The 17,955-nt window shown below is 45.7% G+C and overlaps 1 protein-coding gene across 1 annotated transcript in view; it reads right to left on the reverse strand.

Moving 5' to 3' along the window:
- si:ch211-245j22.3 (uncharacterized protein LOC563798 homolog) overlaps positions 1-17,955 on the reverse strand; it is a 34,486-nt gene that overhangs the window by 7,379 nt on the left and 9,152 nt on the right. The window contains exon 3 of the mRNA XM_038779923.1: positions 17,291-17,440. Coding sequence (XP_038635851.1) covers positions 17,291-17,440 — 150 coding nt within the window. The remainder of the gene's footprint in view (positions 1-17,290; positions 17,441-17,955) is intronic.

A 17,955-nucleotide genomic window follows, 5' to 3' on the forward strand; every position in this document is an offset into this window, starting at 1 on the left:
ATGGTGGAAGCGGAAGAGAACCCCACATCGCGCATGCGCCGGCAGTGACGTCAGCGGCCAGCTGCCGCTGACGTCACTGCCGGCGCATGCGCGGACCGGCGAAAGCCTTTCGGCCAGCCCCGCTGCCGGGGGCGCCGGTTTTTTGCGCCGGTCTTCTGGTGGCAACCGCTCCAGCGCGGGGCTGGCTCCCAAAGGTGGGGAGAATTCCCCTGAGTTGTTGGCGCCACTCCCCTACTCCGGGACCCTCCGTCACGCCGGGTAGGGGAGAATGCCGCTGTGTAGCTCGCATACAAACATATAAACATACAGAATAGGAGCAGAAGTGGGGCATTTGGCCCCACTAGCATGCTACCCCTATTCAATAAGATCATGGTTGATCTGTTTGTGTTGGGCCTAACATGCCATATCTCTGTCTGATAATTCCACCATAGCATGTGGACATCCATTACAAATCCCAATCAAAAGCAGAGTCAAAGGACCGAGCAATGATCGAGCAAACTTTAAAAAAGTAATTTAAGTAAGGCTCAGTAACTGTGAACTACTGCAATAATAGAGCAAACTCTAGAAATGGGAAACGTTCTTTGAAAAAGATAATGACAGAATTTTCTATTTTTTTAAGTAATGTCGTACTAGAAGACTGGTCACTTAAAACAGTGTTTTCACCACCCAGCCGACCTTCAGAACCCATGCTGACTGACCTTTGCGCCGACCTTCGGGACCCATGCTGACTGACCTTTGCGATCCACGCCAGCTAATCTTCGCGAACCATACTGGTCTACCTTTGCAACCCAAGCCGACTGACCTTCGCGACCCACACCAGCTGATCTTCGCGGCCCACACCGGTCGACCTTCACAACCCACGCCGGCCGACCTTCACGATCCACCATTTTGCTTACCTTTAATAGACAAGTGAGCCTGCTTGGTCCTCATGATCTCACTTGTTTTGTCATCTAATGTTATATTTCTGCTCAGGACTTCAGCTGACGATTTAAGTTCTCACTACAGGGTCAGCACGGTAGCATTGTGGATAGCGCAATTGCGTCACAGCTCCAGGGTCCCAGGTTCGATTCCGGCTTGGGTCACTGTCTGTGCGGAGTCTGCCCGTCCTCCCCGTGTGTGCAGGGTTTCCTCTGGGTGCTCCGGTTTCCTCTCACAGTCCAAAGATGTGCAGGTTAGGTGGATTAGCCATGATAAATTGTCCTTAGTGTCCAAAATTGCCCTTAGTATTGGGTGGGGTTACTGGGTTATGGGGATAGGGTAGAGGTGTTGACCATGGGTCGGGTGCTCTTTCTAGGAGCCGGTCCAGACTTGATGGGCTGAATGGCCTCCTTCTGTACTGTAAATTCTATGATAATCCGTTGAACAAAATCAAGAGGTTTGACCTTGAACTCACCGTGCTCAGTCTTCAAATGCCTCTGAAGTTTTGAGGGTTTTAAACTTTCATTTGCCAGTACTTCACTGCATATAACACACATGGGCTTTGCATCTTGATTTGCATTGGCACAATTTATAAAGCCATACCTCAAGAAATCATCTTTATACTGCTTTGTTCCTGATTTCAGCTTCTGCTTCATGGGTTGTTCGCCAGAGGCCCTCGAGATCACACCATAGAACATAGAACAGTACAGCACAGAACAGGCCCTTCGGCCCTCAATGTTGTGCCGAGCCATGATCACCCTACTCAAACCCACATATCCACCCTATACCCGTAACCCAACAACCCCCCACCCCCTTAACCTTACATTTTTATTAGGACACTACGGGCAATTTAGCATGGCCAATCCACCTAACCCGCACATCTTTGGACTGGAGGAAACCCACGTACACAGGGGGAGGACGTGCAGACTCCACACAGACAGTGACCCAGCCGGGAATCGAACCTGGGACCCTGGAGCTGTGAAGCATTTATGCTAACCACCATGCTACCCTGCTGCCCCCAGCACTGCTCTGTCCTGCTGTAGCTGAGCAGTTCACACCACCACTGCTTTGTCCTGCTGTGGATTCTCCTGAGCGGCTCTCTTCAACATATTTAGTTGTGAGATCATGGCCTGTTTGTGTCTCTTCTTTATTACAAAATGATCCATTTTAAATGCTTCATTCCTGTTGCTTCCTCGGTGGCAGTTACAAAATAGAGGAATCTCTCTTCAGTGATTTTGCGCCCAGAGCACATGGAGTCAGTGCGGGGTGCATGACCTGCTCTCTGTCGCCGCTTCTGGCGGGAAGATTCCATCGATTTAGAACAAAATCTCCTCCTCGGACAGCGTGCTGATGTCTGGAGGAGGCGGTCTGCCCCGCTGGGCTCCGGGCCTGTGCACTGCTACATCCAGCCGAGGGGGCACGCATATGCGGAACAGTCGGCATTCTTGAAAGCCAGTTGCAGCCGGCATTTTGAAAAGCCGGTCACGGCTGTCGGGCCCAAGGTAATTGAGAAGAGTCAGTTTGCGTTTATGAAAGGAAAATCATGTTGAACCAATTTACTAGATTTCTTTGAAGGAATAACATGTGCTGTGGTTAAAATGGAGCCTGTAGAGTGTAGACATACTGTGCCTGAATTTCCAGAAAACATTTAATAAGATGCTACATCAAAGGTTATTATGGAAAATGAAATCTCATGGTGTAGTGGGTGACATATTAGCCTGGGTTGAAGATTGGCTGGCTGGACGAAAACAGGGAGTATGCATAAATGGGTCTTTGGCTGATTGGCAGGATGTTCCGCAGGGGTCTTTGCTGGAGCCTCAACCTTTTATACTTTATACCAATGATTTAGATGAGGGAAATGACGGCATGGTATCTATTGCAGATGACACAAAGATTGATAGGAAAATATGTTATTAAAAAAACACAGAGTTTGCAGCTGGATATAGATAGGTTGAATGAGTGGGCAAAAATCTGGCAGATGGAGTATAATGTGGGAAAATTTGAAGTTGTTCACTTTGGCTGGAAGAATAAAAAGCTGAGTATTGCTTAAATGGAGAATGACTACAGAATGCTGAGTTGCTGAGGGATCTAGGTGTTCTCGTGCATGAGTCACTAAAAGTTAGTTTGCAGGTACAGATAGTAATCAAGAAGGCTGATGAATGATATCTTTTATAACTGGAGGAATTTAACATCAAAGTAAGGATATTATGCTTCAGTTGCATGGGTACTGGTGAGACTCTGAATACAAGGCTGGATTTTTCAGTCATGCCCGCTGCAAGATCACCATGGGTGGGACGGGGACCATGCAGATGACACAAAGAAAGATAGGAAAATATGTTATTTCTTTTGACCTCAGGTGGGAATTTGCATTTGCTGGGCCGCATGGCCAAAACATCCCGCTCAGTGTGTGCAGTCCTGGTCTCCTTATTTAAGGAAGGATGTAAATACGTTGGAGGAGGTTTACTAGATTGATACCTGGAATGAGTGGGTTGTCTTATGAGGTTAGATTATTTTGATTCGAGCTTAGAAGAGTGAAAGGTGGGTTAATTATATTAGATTCTGAACAGTTTTGACAAGGTAGATGTTGAAAGGATATTTCCTCTTGTAGGTGTCCAGAACTAGAGGTAGCTGTTTTAAAATTAGGGATGGTCCTTATAGGACAGAAATGATGAAAATGTTGTCCTCTCGGAGGGCTGCGCGACTTTTGAACTCTCTGCCTCAGAAGGCAGTGGAGGCAGGGACACTGAATATTTTTAAGAGGGAGATAGATAGATTCAACATACAACACAGCAGGTGGTGAGGGAACCAGCAAGAGGGAAACATCTATTTGACCTCACCCTCACTAGTCTGCCTGCTGCAGATACATCTGCCCATGATCATATCAGGAGTGACCACCGTAAAGTCCCTTTGGAGACAACGTCCAGTCTTCAGATGGAGGATACCCTCCATTGCGTTGTGTGGCACCACTGTGCTAAATGGGATATATTTTCAACAGACTTAGCAACTCATGACTGGGCATCTATGAGGCGCTGTGGACCATCAGCAGCAGCAGAATTGTGTTGAACCACAATCTGTAACCTCACAGCCCAACATATCTCCCACTCTACCATTACCACCGAGCCAAAGGATCAGCTCTGGTTCAATGAAGAGTGCAGGAGGACATGCCAGGAGCGCCACCAGGAATACCTGAAAATGAGGTGTCAGCCTTGTGAAACTACAACACTGGATTAATTCCATGTCAACCAGCAGAGACAAGGCATCCTACAACCAACGGATCGGATCAAAACTCTGCGGTTCTGCCACATTCAGTCATGAATGGCAGTGGACATTAAAGTAATTAACAGGAAGAGGAGGCTCCACAAATATCCCCATCCTCAATGATAGGGGGGCCAAGCACAAAAGTGCAATAGATAAGGCTGAAGCATTTGCAACCACCTTTAGCCAGAAGTGCCGAGTGGATAATTCATCTCAGCTTCCCCTTGAGGTCCCCAACATCATAAATGCTAATCTTTAGCTATTTTGATTCACTATACATGATATCAAGAAATAGCTGAAGGCACGGGATACTGCAAAGGCTATGGTCCCTGATAATACTCCAGCAATAATATTGTGCTCCAGAACTTGCCATGTCCCTGGCAAAGTTATTCCAGTACAGCTACAACACTGACATTTACCTGGCAATGTGTAAAAATTGCCCAGGTATGTCCTGCACAAAAAAGCGTAACAAATCTGCGGGTGGCACGGTGGTGCTCCAGGTACCAGAGTTCAATTCCAGCCTTGGGTGACTGTGTGAAGTTTGCATTTTCTCCCTGCGTCTATGTGGGAAAGCTCCCCACAGGACAGCACGGTAGCATAATAGTTACCACAATTGCTTCACAGCTCCAGGGTCCCAGGTTCGATTCCCAACTTGGGTCACTGTCTGTGCGGAGTCAGCACATTCTCCCCATGTGTGCGTGGGTTTCCTCCGGGTGCTCCGGTTTCCTCCCACAGTCCAAAGATGCTCAGGTTAGGTGGATTGGCTATGCTAAATTGCCCTTAGTGTCCAAAATTGCCCTTTGTGTCGGGTGGAGTTACTGGGTTATAGGGATAGAGTGGAGGTGTCGGCTTGGGTAGGGTGTTCTTTCCAAGAGCCAGTGCAGACTCGATGGACCAAATAGCCTCCTTCTGCACTGTAAATTCTATGAAAATTCTATGGATGGAGTCATACCTGGCACAAAGGAAGATCATTGTGGTGGTCGGAGGGCAATCATCTCAGTCTCAGGACATCACTGCAGGAGTTCTTCAGGGTAGTGTCCTAGGCCCAACCATCTTCAGCTCCTTCATCAATGACCTACCCTCGATCATAAGGTCAGAAATTGTTTTTTTTTGCTGATGATTGCACAAGTTCAGCACCATTTGCAACTCCTCATATACTGAAGCAGTCCATGTCCAAATGCAGCATGATTGAGACAACATTCAGGTTCGGCATGATAAGTGGCAAGTAATTGGGATTCAATGACACGACCATTGCTGAATCCCCCATGAGGAAGGGAAATTAATGAGTTGCCAATTTAGAAGCATGCTGGGAAATGCTTGACTAGATAGTCTAACACTGCTTTTGAACGAAAATATGTAGGTCAGGTAACATAAACAAAATACTGCTTAATATTTTGGTCTCGGCCTTATTATGATAACATGAGTACCCATTTTGTAATCTTTTCGAGGAAAATGTGTTATCTTAATTAATAAATTAATGATAGCTGCATGGGATGAAAAAAGGCGCCTTAGAGACTAAAATTTTAAAAAAGACTTCAAGGTTCGTGAAAGGATAAACACCGGTGTGCGCTATTGAATGATTTCTGCGGTCGTTGTTATTGTTATATATATGTTCTAAAGTATTTTGCAGAAGGAAAGATGAGCAATAAACTGGTCACCCCCTGACAGGTCGTCCCGAAGCCTCGGAAAAGACATCCAGAGCAAGAAAGAAGATGAACTCCTTAAAGAAGACAGATAAGGGAGTCAAAACGAGTAAGAAAATGAAAAGAAACGACCGTAATGCAACGGAATGAGGTAGGGAAACCTTTATGTCCCCCTTAGGAATCTAATGAAGCTGACCCCCTCTCAGAAAAAAAACAGGGGTGTAAAAGTAAATCAAAGATTAAGGTAAAAACGAAACAGATGGGTTCCTGTCTAAAAGGGAATTCAGATGTGTCTGTGGCGTGAGATAAGGCTAACGGTTAACTATGATATTTGTTGGGCAGCACGGTGGCACAGTGGTTAGCATTGTTGCCTACGGCGCTGAGGACCCGGGTTCGAATCCTGGCCCTGGGTCACTGTCTGTGTGGAGTTTGCACATTCTCCCCGTGTCTGCGTGGGTTTCGCCCCCACAACCCAAAAGATGTGCAGGATAGGTGGATTGGGCACACTAAATTGCCCCTTAATTGGAAAAAATAATTGGGTACGCTAAATTATTTAAAAAAAAACTATGATATTTGTGAGCTGTGAGAATCTGTGCGCTTTGTTTTAACCAATTAATTTTCGTCAAAGCATGAAGTGCTAAGTGGGTTGTATTTTTGTCGTCTGATACTGTGAGTCCGAGATTATAACTTAAGTGATTTATGTTGAAATTTCTCTAATGCACTGAAACATTGGAAATTAAAATCAGTTTAAAAGAAAGAAAATGCCTTTACGAATAAAAGTAATTGAACATAAATAAGTTTTCAGATTACGTGGAAAGACGTAAATGGTATAATTCCAAGTTCTCCGCCCCTTAGGTTCTGCAGGAAACATTAATGATTTCAGCAGACAGTTGATCTTTTCTGAATTGACAAAGAAAAATATACATCTCTAAGAATAGCTAATGCCTATAAAATCAATCATTGGAAATTGACTTGAATGTGTGGTATTTACAGCCCCCTCCCAGGGGATGTTTTGCTGCTTCTAAAATACTCTTATGGTGCATCTTGGCCAGCTTTGAAGGATGGGATTGCAGTCCCACCTGGCATAAATGGGGGCTGGGTTCCCAATAATGATAATCATTGGAATGAAGGCAATGAGTCCCTCGAACACTGGTTAGCAAATAGAGGGAAAGAGGCTATCATACAAGAGACAAGAAGCATTTAACCCCAGGAGTACCCCCACCTCGCGACACCTTCCCCTCTTGGGCAGACAGACACTCTGCAAATTAGGAGCGGTAATACATTGCATTCATAATGGAATGTTTATAGAACTGTCTCAAATACGAGCTCACCAGCTGCAAAATTTAATACTTCTGAGCCTGCGCCCGATCGCTCTGTGTCTGTGTTGTATGCTGGCAGCTGAACGTTAACCCTTACAGTATTACTGTTAAAACAAAAACACATTTTTAAACTGCAAGGAAGTCTTACAAAAGGTTAATGACCCTTGGGCACAACTATTAAAACACCTGATCGAGTCCAGACTAGAGAATATAGTGACCCATTGCACGGCTTGGTATGCTCGTGAAGATGAACACGCATACAATTTACAAGCGCAATGTCACTTAGGAAAGCAGACCTCATTGCATATCACTCCTTTTTAATTTTCGGTGTTGTGGGATTAGGAATGTTAGTACAGTTGACCCATAGTCAGAGGGACCTTTTAAGGATGTGTTTAACTTCAGAATTCCATTTAACATTGGCCATAAGACATCCCGCTAAGGCAAAGCAAATAGGAGAAGTGATCAAAGAGGCCAAAGGAAAAAAGTAATGCATGGGATTTATATTGAAATGGACGGACAAAATTGCCTGATAGAATTTTATGGCAAACAGGAGGGCAGAGTGACCTGGAAAGAGGAGCAATGGCCCCCTACATTTGAAAGACAACAACCTCCCCGAGACAGCCATCAGTTACTCCCTTCAATCCTGGCCCAGGTACTGGCACATCTATGGGCCCAACATAAAATCATGTTGGAAAAGTACATTCTGCCCCAGCGCATAGTGTGCAGTTTCAGAAGAACGTTGCCCTGCCCTGCTTAAAACTATACAGGCTGGCACAGGAAGCAGAAAAAGGGATAGAGGGAGTGATCAATGATTACAGCAAAGGGTGCTGAAGAGAACACAAAACCCCCATTCCAAAGGTAGGAAGACCCAACGAGTGGTGGTTTGGACAAGATCTCAAAGCCATCAATAAAATTGTTATCATATTGCTTCATTGGTGCCGGAAACAAATGTCATTTTGTCTTCTATACCAACAACAATGGATACTTTCTTAGCCTTTTTCTCCATAAAGTCCCTGGAAAGTCAATATCTATTTGCTTTACATATCGGAATCTACAGTATTAAAAGAGACTTGGACAAATGCCAGTTATCTGCAGGCTCAACATTCTCTCAATATGATGACAATTTATTGATAGCCTCAAAGGGAGGGCTAGTTTGTCAACAGAATACCCTTTTGTTATTATCACATCTGGCAGAGAGGGCATAGATCCTCAATGGGGCTGGTTTAGCACACTGGGCTAAATCGCTGGCTTTTAAAGCAGACCAAGGCAGGCCAGCAGCAAGGTTCAATTCCCGTACCAGCCTCCTCGAACAGGCGCCGTAATGTGGCGACTAGGGGCTTTTCACAGTAACTTCATTGAAGCCTACTTGTGACAATAAGCGATTTTAATTTTCATTTCATTTCAATGGACAAACTGCAATTCTGTCAGGAGACAGTTCAGTATTTGGGATTTCAGCTGCAGCAAGGACAGTGGAGGCTTGGGTCTGAAAGCGAACAGGCTGTAGCAAGGGTTCCAACTCCTCGCATGAAAAAGGAAACCTTTACCTTCCTCGGCATGGTGGGCTATTGCAGGCAGTGGATACCGGACTATAGCAAGATGGACGCAGTACTGCGCAAGGCTACCCTTCAGGATGCCCCTCCAGTTGTGACCTGGACCCCAGAAAGGGAGCAAGCATTTTGTAATTTGAAACAAGCCATGATTTGTGCCCCTGCCTTGGGACTTCCTTATTTCAGCAAGCCCTTTACTCTTTATGTGAATGAAGCAGGGGGATTTGCAATAGGGGTCCTGGTACAAGAGCATTGAGGAGGGAAAAGACCCCTTGCCTATTACTCGGCCGCCCTGTGTGCTGTGGCAAAGGGTATGCCAAGTTGCTTAAGAGCAGTAGCAGCCACGGCGGCCATAGTATAAAAATCAGTTTTGCTGCTGCTTTTTTCATCTGCAACGCAGCATTTTACTGCGGCTCGACACACTGGGTATGAAGTAATCGTTTCTAAAACCAACTTTACCTACAAGGGTGCACCAGCTGTCAACCCTGCTACACTCTTACCCGCGCCCTCGGAAGCAGAACATATGTATGATCATGACTGTTTACAATTGGTTGAAGCCACCACAACCCCTCGACCTGATTTATTGAGTCACCCACTAGAAAGTCCAGGCACCACCTTTTTCACCGATGGGTCAGCAAACCGACCAAATGATATGACCCTCCTGGCCGGCTATGCAATAGGAACTCCGTTTAAGACAGTGGAAGCTTTTGCTCTGCCTTCGGGAATGTCTGCTGAAGCGGCTGAATAGTTTGCCCTTACTAAAGCATGTATTCTAGCTAAAAATAAAGCAGCCAATATTTATACTGATTATCGATACGCTTTTGAGATAGTTCACGATTTTGGCCAATTATGCAAAAACGGGACTCATATCTTCCTCCGACCAACCTATTTAACATGCTAAATTGGTTATAAATTTCCGAGATGCTGTTCAGCTGCCCAGCAAGATAGCAACGTTAAAGTGTGAAGTGCATACTACCGCAGACGATGAAGTCTCCAGTGGTAATAGATTTGCTGATAAAATAGCAAAGGAAGTGGCTCACAGACACAACTACAAGCGGCTGTAGTAGAACTTCCGTCCACCATAACAGAACCAAAGTTAAAACAGGCACAGGAGCAAGCCTCCCCAGAGGAGCATCGCTCTTGGCTAAAAATCGGTTGCTACCAAGGCAGCCATAAATTCTGGGTTCACCCCAATACCTACACAATATGCCCCAGAAGTCTGTTTTTGCCACTATGTTGCCTTGCCCATGGGCAGGCTCATGTGGGCAAGGGAGGGATGACACATGTCATATGTCAACAATGGCATATGGCAGTAACAATTAAAAAAGTAGCCCACACATGTATGATTTGTCAGAGGAATAATCGGGGTTAAAAAAAAACACCCGCTGTCTGATCATTTACCACAACCCGAAATGCCTTTGGGAAATGTGCAGATAGATTTTGCACACATGCAGGTGGCTTAAGGATACAAATACATGCTGGTGATAGTGGACATGTTTTCACGGTGGGGAGAGGCTTTTCCAACCAAAAGAGATGACGCTAGAACAGTGGTAAATATTCTGTTAAAGGAAATAATACCTAGGTTTGGGATACCAATGGGTATTAACAGTGACAGGGGAACTCATTTCACTCGCAAATTGACCAAAGCCCTCACAGAAGCCATGGGATTTGATTGGAAATTGCATATATCTTATCAGCCGCAATCCTCAGGAATGGTGGAAAGGGCGGATGGAATAATTAAAACTGCAGTTACAAAAGTGTGTCAACAAAATGGGCTGATATGGCCAGATGCCATACCCATAGTAATGTATACCCTGAGAAATCAGAGAAATCGCAATACAGGTTTAACCCTGTATGAGATATTAATGGAACGTCCCGTGACAACTTGAACTAAACCCCCAATGACTCCAGCGGTAGTAGCCTTAATATGGGCAGATGAGGCATCACTGAAATATGCCCAGGCCATGTGTGAAACCGCTGAAACAAAATAATACATGAAAAGGTGCGACAGGCTCAGATGCATCCAAAAGAGGGAAATACACACCCTTTAAACCTGGAGATCAAGTATGCGTGAATGCACTAAACAAAGATTCTTTTTCTCCTAGATGGAAATGGCCCTACCAAGTGCTGCTAACAACTCGAACAGCCATTAAGGTGAAAGGAAAGCAATTTTGGATCTACGCAACTCAGTGTAAACATCATCATGCGGAATTTTGAGGGTACTAGCGAAACGCTGACCTGAAGAGAATGACGGCGCTACTGTTCCTATGTATTATCATATTAATCCAACATCATGTAGAGGGTAAACTGAATACTAACACCTCAATATACATGTCTCATACGCAGAGAGGGTAAATAAATTCAGTTGTTGGGTTTGTACACAAATTCCCAGATGCTCGGGAGAGGGCTTCCCTGTGCGAACTATCCCATTCACCACTAAAGAGATAGCAGAATGGGCTCTAAGACGAAATAGTACAGACGTGGTGAAGACACATAGAATATGTTAGATTGGAGATTAGCTGGATACGATATGAATAGGTTTGAGGAATGGTGGGGGCCTAGGTTTAATGTAACACGTAAACCGCCTGGTTGATCCTTCCCAATTATACTGGAGTGCCAAAAGGAAGTATGTTGCTCGTTCTGGTGAGTGTGCTTTACACTCAATTGGCTCTGTTTTATTACCTTGCTCTAGAGTCGCCAGGTATCTTTATGATACCACCACGAGGTTCAAGTTCAAGTGCTGATCAATAACTCGGTACACCAATTAGTAAGGTTCAAATCAAAACACGTTTATTATATACACAGTTAATTGCTACTCATGCATAAACACTACAAAACTAGACTATCTCTACCACTACAGGCCAATACTTATCTTTGGAAAAGAACCCACTGGGTCAGGGAACAATGGCCTCTTGTTCAATCCTGGGTTCTGCGGGCTTCCAACTGGTACGGACTAAGGGTCAGGAGCGCCTATCTCATAGCATGCGTTGACTGGACACTTACTTGTCGGCGTAGCTGTTAGCTAGGCCTCTCCTTCTCACGGTCAAGGGTTTTTCCAAGCTGCTAAGATGTTCAGCTGGGAGGGCCGGCTAAGAGAGCGAACTGAACTTGGGACCTGTCTTTTATAGGTCCCAGGGGCTTCGCGCCCTTTTGGGCAGACCCCGAGCTTACTTCCAATCGATTAGATCCCATACCAATCGATTGGTTTGAATTCCCCAATACTGGGGCTGTTTCTCGATCGCTGGGCGGTTCTTTCTGGCTTGTTTGTCTCCTTTGTTTCGGACTCCCGTTGGCGCCGAGGAGTCTGACTTGCTATTAAGTGTCTCAAATGTAGCTAATTGTTCCCAGGGATCGCTCATCAATATGCATGGCTGCTGGTTTCAGTGCTGTCTGCTTTCTTTGCAGGCAGAATACACAGGAACTCTGCAAAACTGCTTATTTGGTTAGACTGTCCATTTTTCCCTGCTGTCTTTGCGATTCTCCATTTTGTTTGGGGAAGTGGCCAACTCAGGTGGCTACAAGTATATGCTTTAAAATCATAAAACGTATGGGACCTGCTCAGTAGGCACGAGTCAGTATGATCAGACCTTGAATTGGCAACCCCCTATGTTCCACCTTACAGGAGTTGAAAATCAAACTAGTGGAGGCTCCTGGGAAGGGGACACGGTTAGACTAATGATGACTGATAGTAAAGGAAACCTGACCGAATATAATGGCACTTATTTATCTGTGGCCATAAGACGTACGCTTGGTTACCAGAACATTCGGAAGGCTCCCGCTATTTGGGATACATTGTCCCTTATGTTCATCATGTTCAGCAATTGCAGGACCATCCCCATCACAGGACGACACAAATTATTATGACATGGGCACAAATGTTGGGAATAATGATACCACCATTCGGAATAGCCACTAATGCATACGAAGTACACGAACTACGAGACATCCTTGAACAGGTAGTTGATGATGCTGCAAAAGCTGTTAACCAGATAGAAACTGAGATGGTTGCTCTAAGAGCAGTTGCCCTGCAGAATAGGATGGCTCTTGATTTCTTGTTAGCTGAAAAGGGAGGTACTTGTGCTCTGATTGGAAGTGACTGCTGCACGTACATCCCTGGGGCGAAATTCACCGAAGTCCATCGTGATGCCCTTGACCGGCGGGCAAAAACGGCGCTGGTGACTCAGGCTTCGGGCCCGCTTATCAGCCCAAAATCTCCCGCTGCGGAAGTGGCGCATCGGTTGACGTCAGGTGACATCATCAATGCCGCCCGGCGAAACATGATATAAATAGTCCCCCCACCCACCCCCCCCAACCCCCCGAAACCCCCGGCACTCGAGGTAAGTCATTTATCTCTCTCTCTTTCCAGCACCCCACCCCCAACAACGCCCCCACCCCCTACCCCTAACCCCCACCCCTACCCCGACCACCTACCCCGACACCCCGGCATGCGGTGTAAGTGATTTCACTCTCTCTCTTCACAAAACCTCCCCCCCCCAACCCACCGGCACTAGAGGTAAGTGATTTATCTCTCTCTCTTCCCAACAACCCCCCCACCCCCATCAACCCCCAACCCCTACCCCTACCCCCCACCCCTACCCCGACCACCCACCCCTACCCCAACCCCCCGGCATGCGGTGTAAGTGATTTCACTCTCTCTCTTCACAAACCCTACCCCCCAACCCACCGGCACTCGAGGTAAGTGATTTATCTCTCTCTCTTCCCAACACCCCCCCCCCCAACAACCCCCCCACCCCCAACAACCCCACCCCCCACCCCTACCCCGACCCCCCGGCACGCGATGTAAGTGATTTCACTCTCTCTCTTCACAAACCCTCCCCCCCAACCCACCGGCACTCAAAGTAAGTGATTTATCTCTCTCTCTTCCCAACACCCCCCCACCGCCAACAACCCCCCACCCCAACCCCTACCCCTACCCCAACAACCCCCCCACCCCAACCCCTACCCCCCTACCCCCCGGCACGTGATGTAAGTGATTTCACTCTCTCTTCACAACCCCCCCCCCCCCCCCCCCCCCCCCCCAAGCGGCATTCGATGTAGGTAACTGAACGGCGTCAACCATCATCAATGGTTGACGCCGTTATGAACCAACTTTGATTTTCGGCCCACCCGGGCCGGAGAATAATTAAGCCTAAAAAAACAATGGCATCCCGCCGGCGCCAGCCGTTCTCCGAGGCGGGCGGCGGGATTTGAAGAACGCCCTTTTATGGCGGGTGGGAGAATTTTGAACATGGCGGGAGCGGGAATATCGGCGCCCCCGGGCGATTCTCCAACCCTGCGTGGGGTTGGAGAATTTCGCCCCTGATAACTCAGAGAAAATTGATAATCTGGTGGATCACATTCGTAGAGAGCTAACAAGATTACATGAAAATGAGGGATGGGACTTTGTCTTTGGATGGTTAGGACAGAGGATTGTGTTCTGGATTAGAATCGCCATTGTAATCTTGATTGTTGTATGGTTACTGTTTAAATGTTGCGCAAGATATTTTTATTGTACAAACACAGGAACAGCCCTAGCCGCTTGCCTCCTTGCTACCAGGCTCATAACATGCAGGGAACTGTCATACGTCCGTTCCCCTTACATTATAAACCACCCTTCTCTACAGAGGACAATATAATTTACTAAAAGGTGTTGATCAAAGGATCAACAAGGAGGGAATTGTGGAAGGGAAATTAATGAGTTGCCAACTTAGAAACATGCCGGGAAATGCTTGACTATATAGTTTAATACTACTTTTGAACAAAAATAAGTAGGTCAGGCAACATAAACAAAATAATGCTTAATATTTGGCCTTATTATGATAACACATTGTCCTCCAAAAGATAACAAAATGTGTACTAGATTTGTTTTTAGCCAAGGGCAAGAACATACGTACTACGTATTTTATCTTACATACTTTCCAAGGTATATTTAATAAAAACATGGCTGTTTACTTCAAGCTGCTATTTCAGACTATAAAGATATGCTTCCTTCAATCGAATCTCAGAGAGTTGTGGACTGGCTAAAAAGCCAGGACACTCTCTCTCCGCAAATATATTTGTGTAAATAAATTTCCTTAAATCGAACCTCGAAGAATTTGTCTTTATTATAATTTCCACGACACCCCACTACCAATATCCTGTGGTTACCATTGACCAAAAACTGAATTGGGCCAGTCATATAAACACTGCAGCGATATGAGGAGGTCAGAGATGGGGATCCCTGTGGCGAGTAACTTGCCTATTGACCCCCCCAAAGCCTATGCACCATCTACAAGAGACAAGTCCAGAGTATGATGGCAGCTCCATAACACTCAAGAAGCTTAACATCGTCTAGAGCAAAACAGCCTGCTTGATTGGCACCCCTTCTACCACCTTCAACATTCATTCCCTCCACCACCGACATGCAGTAGCAACAGTGTAAGCATCTACATGATGCACTGCAGCAACTCACCAAGTCTCCTTCAACAGCAGCTTCCAAACCTGCAACTTCTACCACCTAGAAGGACAAGAGCAGCAGGCACATGGGAACAGAACCATCTCCAAATTCCTTTTCAAGTCACACACTATCATGACTTGGAAATATGTTGCCATTCCTTCACTGTTACTCGGACAAAACTCTGGAACTCCCTAACTGCACTGTGGGTTTACCTACACCACAGTGACTGCACCGATCCAAGAAGGCAGCTCACCACAACCATCTCGAGGGCAATTAGGAATGGGCAATAAATGTTGGCCTAGCCAACAATGACTACATCCTATGAGTGAATAAACAAAACCCTGCAACAATGTGGATTTCAGGCTAACCCATTTGGTAAGAAACTGACAGCAATGAATATTTGATTTAAAACTTTACCTGATTTAACTATTCTCGACTTTAACAGAAAATGAAACAATGCAGGGTATCTACTTGAGTGTCCATTGAGCATGGTGACCAGGGAGTGAATGCCCATTTGGTGAGTGGGTATCCATTGGTCTGTTGTCCATTGGCTAGGGTGTCCCCTGTGCCAATGCCAGTGGGCCAGGGTGTCAATTATTCAAGGCCAGATGTTAATTGCCCACTTGTCTATCATAAGACCATAAGACATAGAAGTCCATCGGGTCTGCTCCGCCATTCAATCATGGCGGATATTTTCTCATCCCCATTCTCCTGCCTTCTCCCATAACCCCTAATCCCCTTATTAATCAAGAACCTATCTATCTCTGTCTCAATGAATTGGCCTCCACAACCTTCTGCGGTAAAGAGTTCCACAGATTCACCACCCTCTGGTGAAGAAATTCCTCCTCATCTCAGTTTTAAAGGATTGCCCCTTTAGTCTGAGATGGTGCCCTCTGGTTCTAGATTTTCCTACAAGTGGAAACATCCTCTCCGTGTCCACTCTATCCAGGCCTCGCAGTATCCTGTAAGTTTCAATAAGATCCTCCCTCACCCTTCTAAACTCCAACGAGTACAGACCCAGAGTCTTCAACCGTTCCTCATACGATAAGTTCTTCATTCTCGAGATCATTCTTGTTAACCTCCCCTGGACCCTTTCCAATGCCAGTGCATCCTTTGTTAGATACGGGGCCCAAAACTGCTCACAATACTCCAAATGGGTTCTGACCAGAGCCTTATACAGCCTCAGAAGTACATCCCTGCTCTTGTATTCTAGCCCTCTTGACATGAATGATAACATTGCATTTGCCTTCTTAACTGCCAACTGAATCTGCACATTAACCTTAAGAGAATCATGAACAAGGACTCCCAAGTCCCTTTGTGCTTCTGATTTCCTAAGCATTTCCCCATTTAGAAAATAGTCTGTGCCTAAATTCCCCCTTCCAAAGTGCATAACCTCACACTTTTCCACATTGTATTTCATCTGCCACATCATTGCCCACTCTCCTAGCTGGTCCAAATCCTTCTGCAGCCCCCTTCCTCAATACTACCTGTCCCTCTACAGATTTTTGTATCATCTGCAAACTTAGCAACAGTGCCTTCAGTTCCTTCTTCCAGATCATTTATGTACATTTGTGAAAAGTTGTGGTCCCAGCTCAGACCCCTGAGGTACACCACTAGTCACCGGCTGTCCCAGCACAGACCCCTGAGGTGCACCACTAGTCACCAGCTGCCATCCTGAAAAAGACCCCTTTATCCCCACTCTCTGCCTTCTGCTAGTCAGCCAATCCTCCACCCATGCTAGGATCTGAACACAATGGGCTTTTAACTTATTTAACAGTCTCCTATGCGACACCTTGTCAAAGGCCTTCTGGAAATCTAAACAAATCACGTCCACTGATTCTTCGTTGTCTAACTTTCTTGTTACCTCCTCAAAGAACTCTAACAGATTAGACGCAACCTCCCTTTGACAAAGCCGGTATCAGGTATTAGTCAGGCTGTGGTACTAATCCTGTCAGTCTCCCACAAGGCATGTAAGGAGAGAACAAATAAGGGTGTGTAATACGATAACAATATGGTGGTGAGCACCCAGGAAGTTTCAGGTTTGAGGCCTAGAATGTAGCTAAAGCACTGACCTCCCCCCACCAATACAGGGCTGACAGACTTTGCACCCAACAATTGACACAAACCCATGACACCCCCTTTCAAACTTGGAGTAACAGAACACAAACTAACCTGCATAATCTCTAGCATCTCCAAGCGGCTAATTGCTCCATCCTTATCCTTGTCATATAGTTTAAATGACCACTTCAGTTTTTCTTCAGGAGTGCCCTGTATCAGCAGGCTGACCGCAGTTACATATTCATGGTAATCAACTGTCCCATCCTTTAAATACAAACACAGCACTCATTACTGTTAGTCCAATCACAAACAACCCTGATCTTAGGAAATAAAGCATGTTGCATTAATATAGCGCATTTCACATCCCAAAGCACTTCCAGCCAATGGCATAGTGTAGTCACTTTTGTAATGTAGGTAACGCAGCAGCCAATTTGTGCATAGTGAGATCCCACATACAGCAATGCGATGAAAAACTAATTAATCTTTTGTTGGTGATGCTAATTGAAGGATAAATGTCGGCCAGGATACCAGGAGGAACTCCCTTGCTCTGCTTTGAAGTAGGGAGTGTGGCAGGAAGGAGCAGAGTGTACAAACTTAACAGTGCACCAGCAATTAAGGTTGCAAAAATAATAAAAATGATTATTTTCCATATGAATGGACAGAGTATTCACAACAAGATAGATGAATTGGCGACACAAACAGGAATAGCAAGGGGCAACAAACATTGGTTTGAGTTGTTTATAGGCCAGTAAACAGTAATGGCAATGTAGGGCATGGTA

The sequence above is a fragment of the Scyliorhinus canicula genome, chromosome 20 (genome assembly GCF_902713615.1).
Source record: "Scyliorhinus canicula chromosome 20, sScyCan1.1, whole genome shotgun sequence".
NCBI classification, from domain to species: Eukaryota; Metazoa; Chordata; class Chondrichthyes; order Carcharhiniformes; family Scyliorhinidae; genus Scyliorhinus; species Scyliorhinus canicula.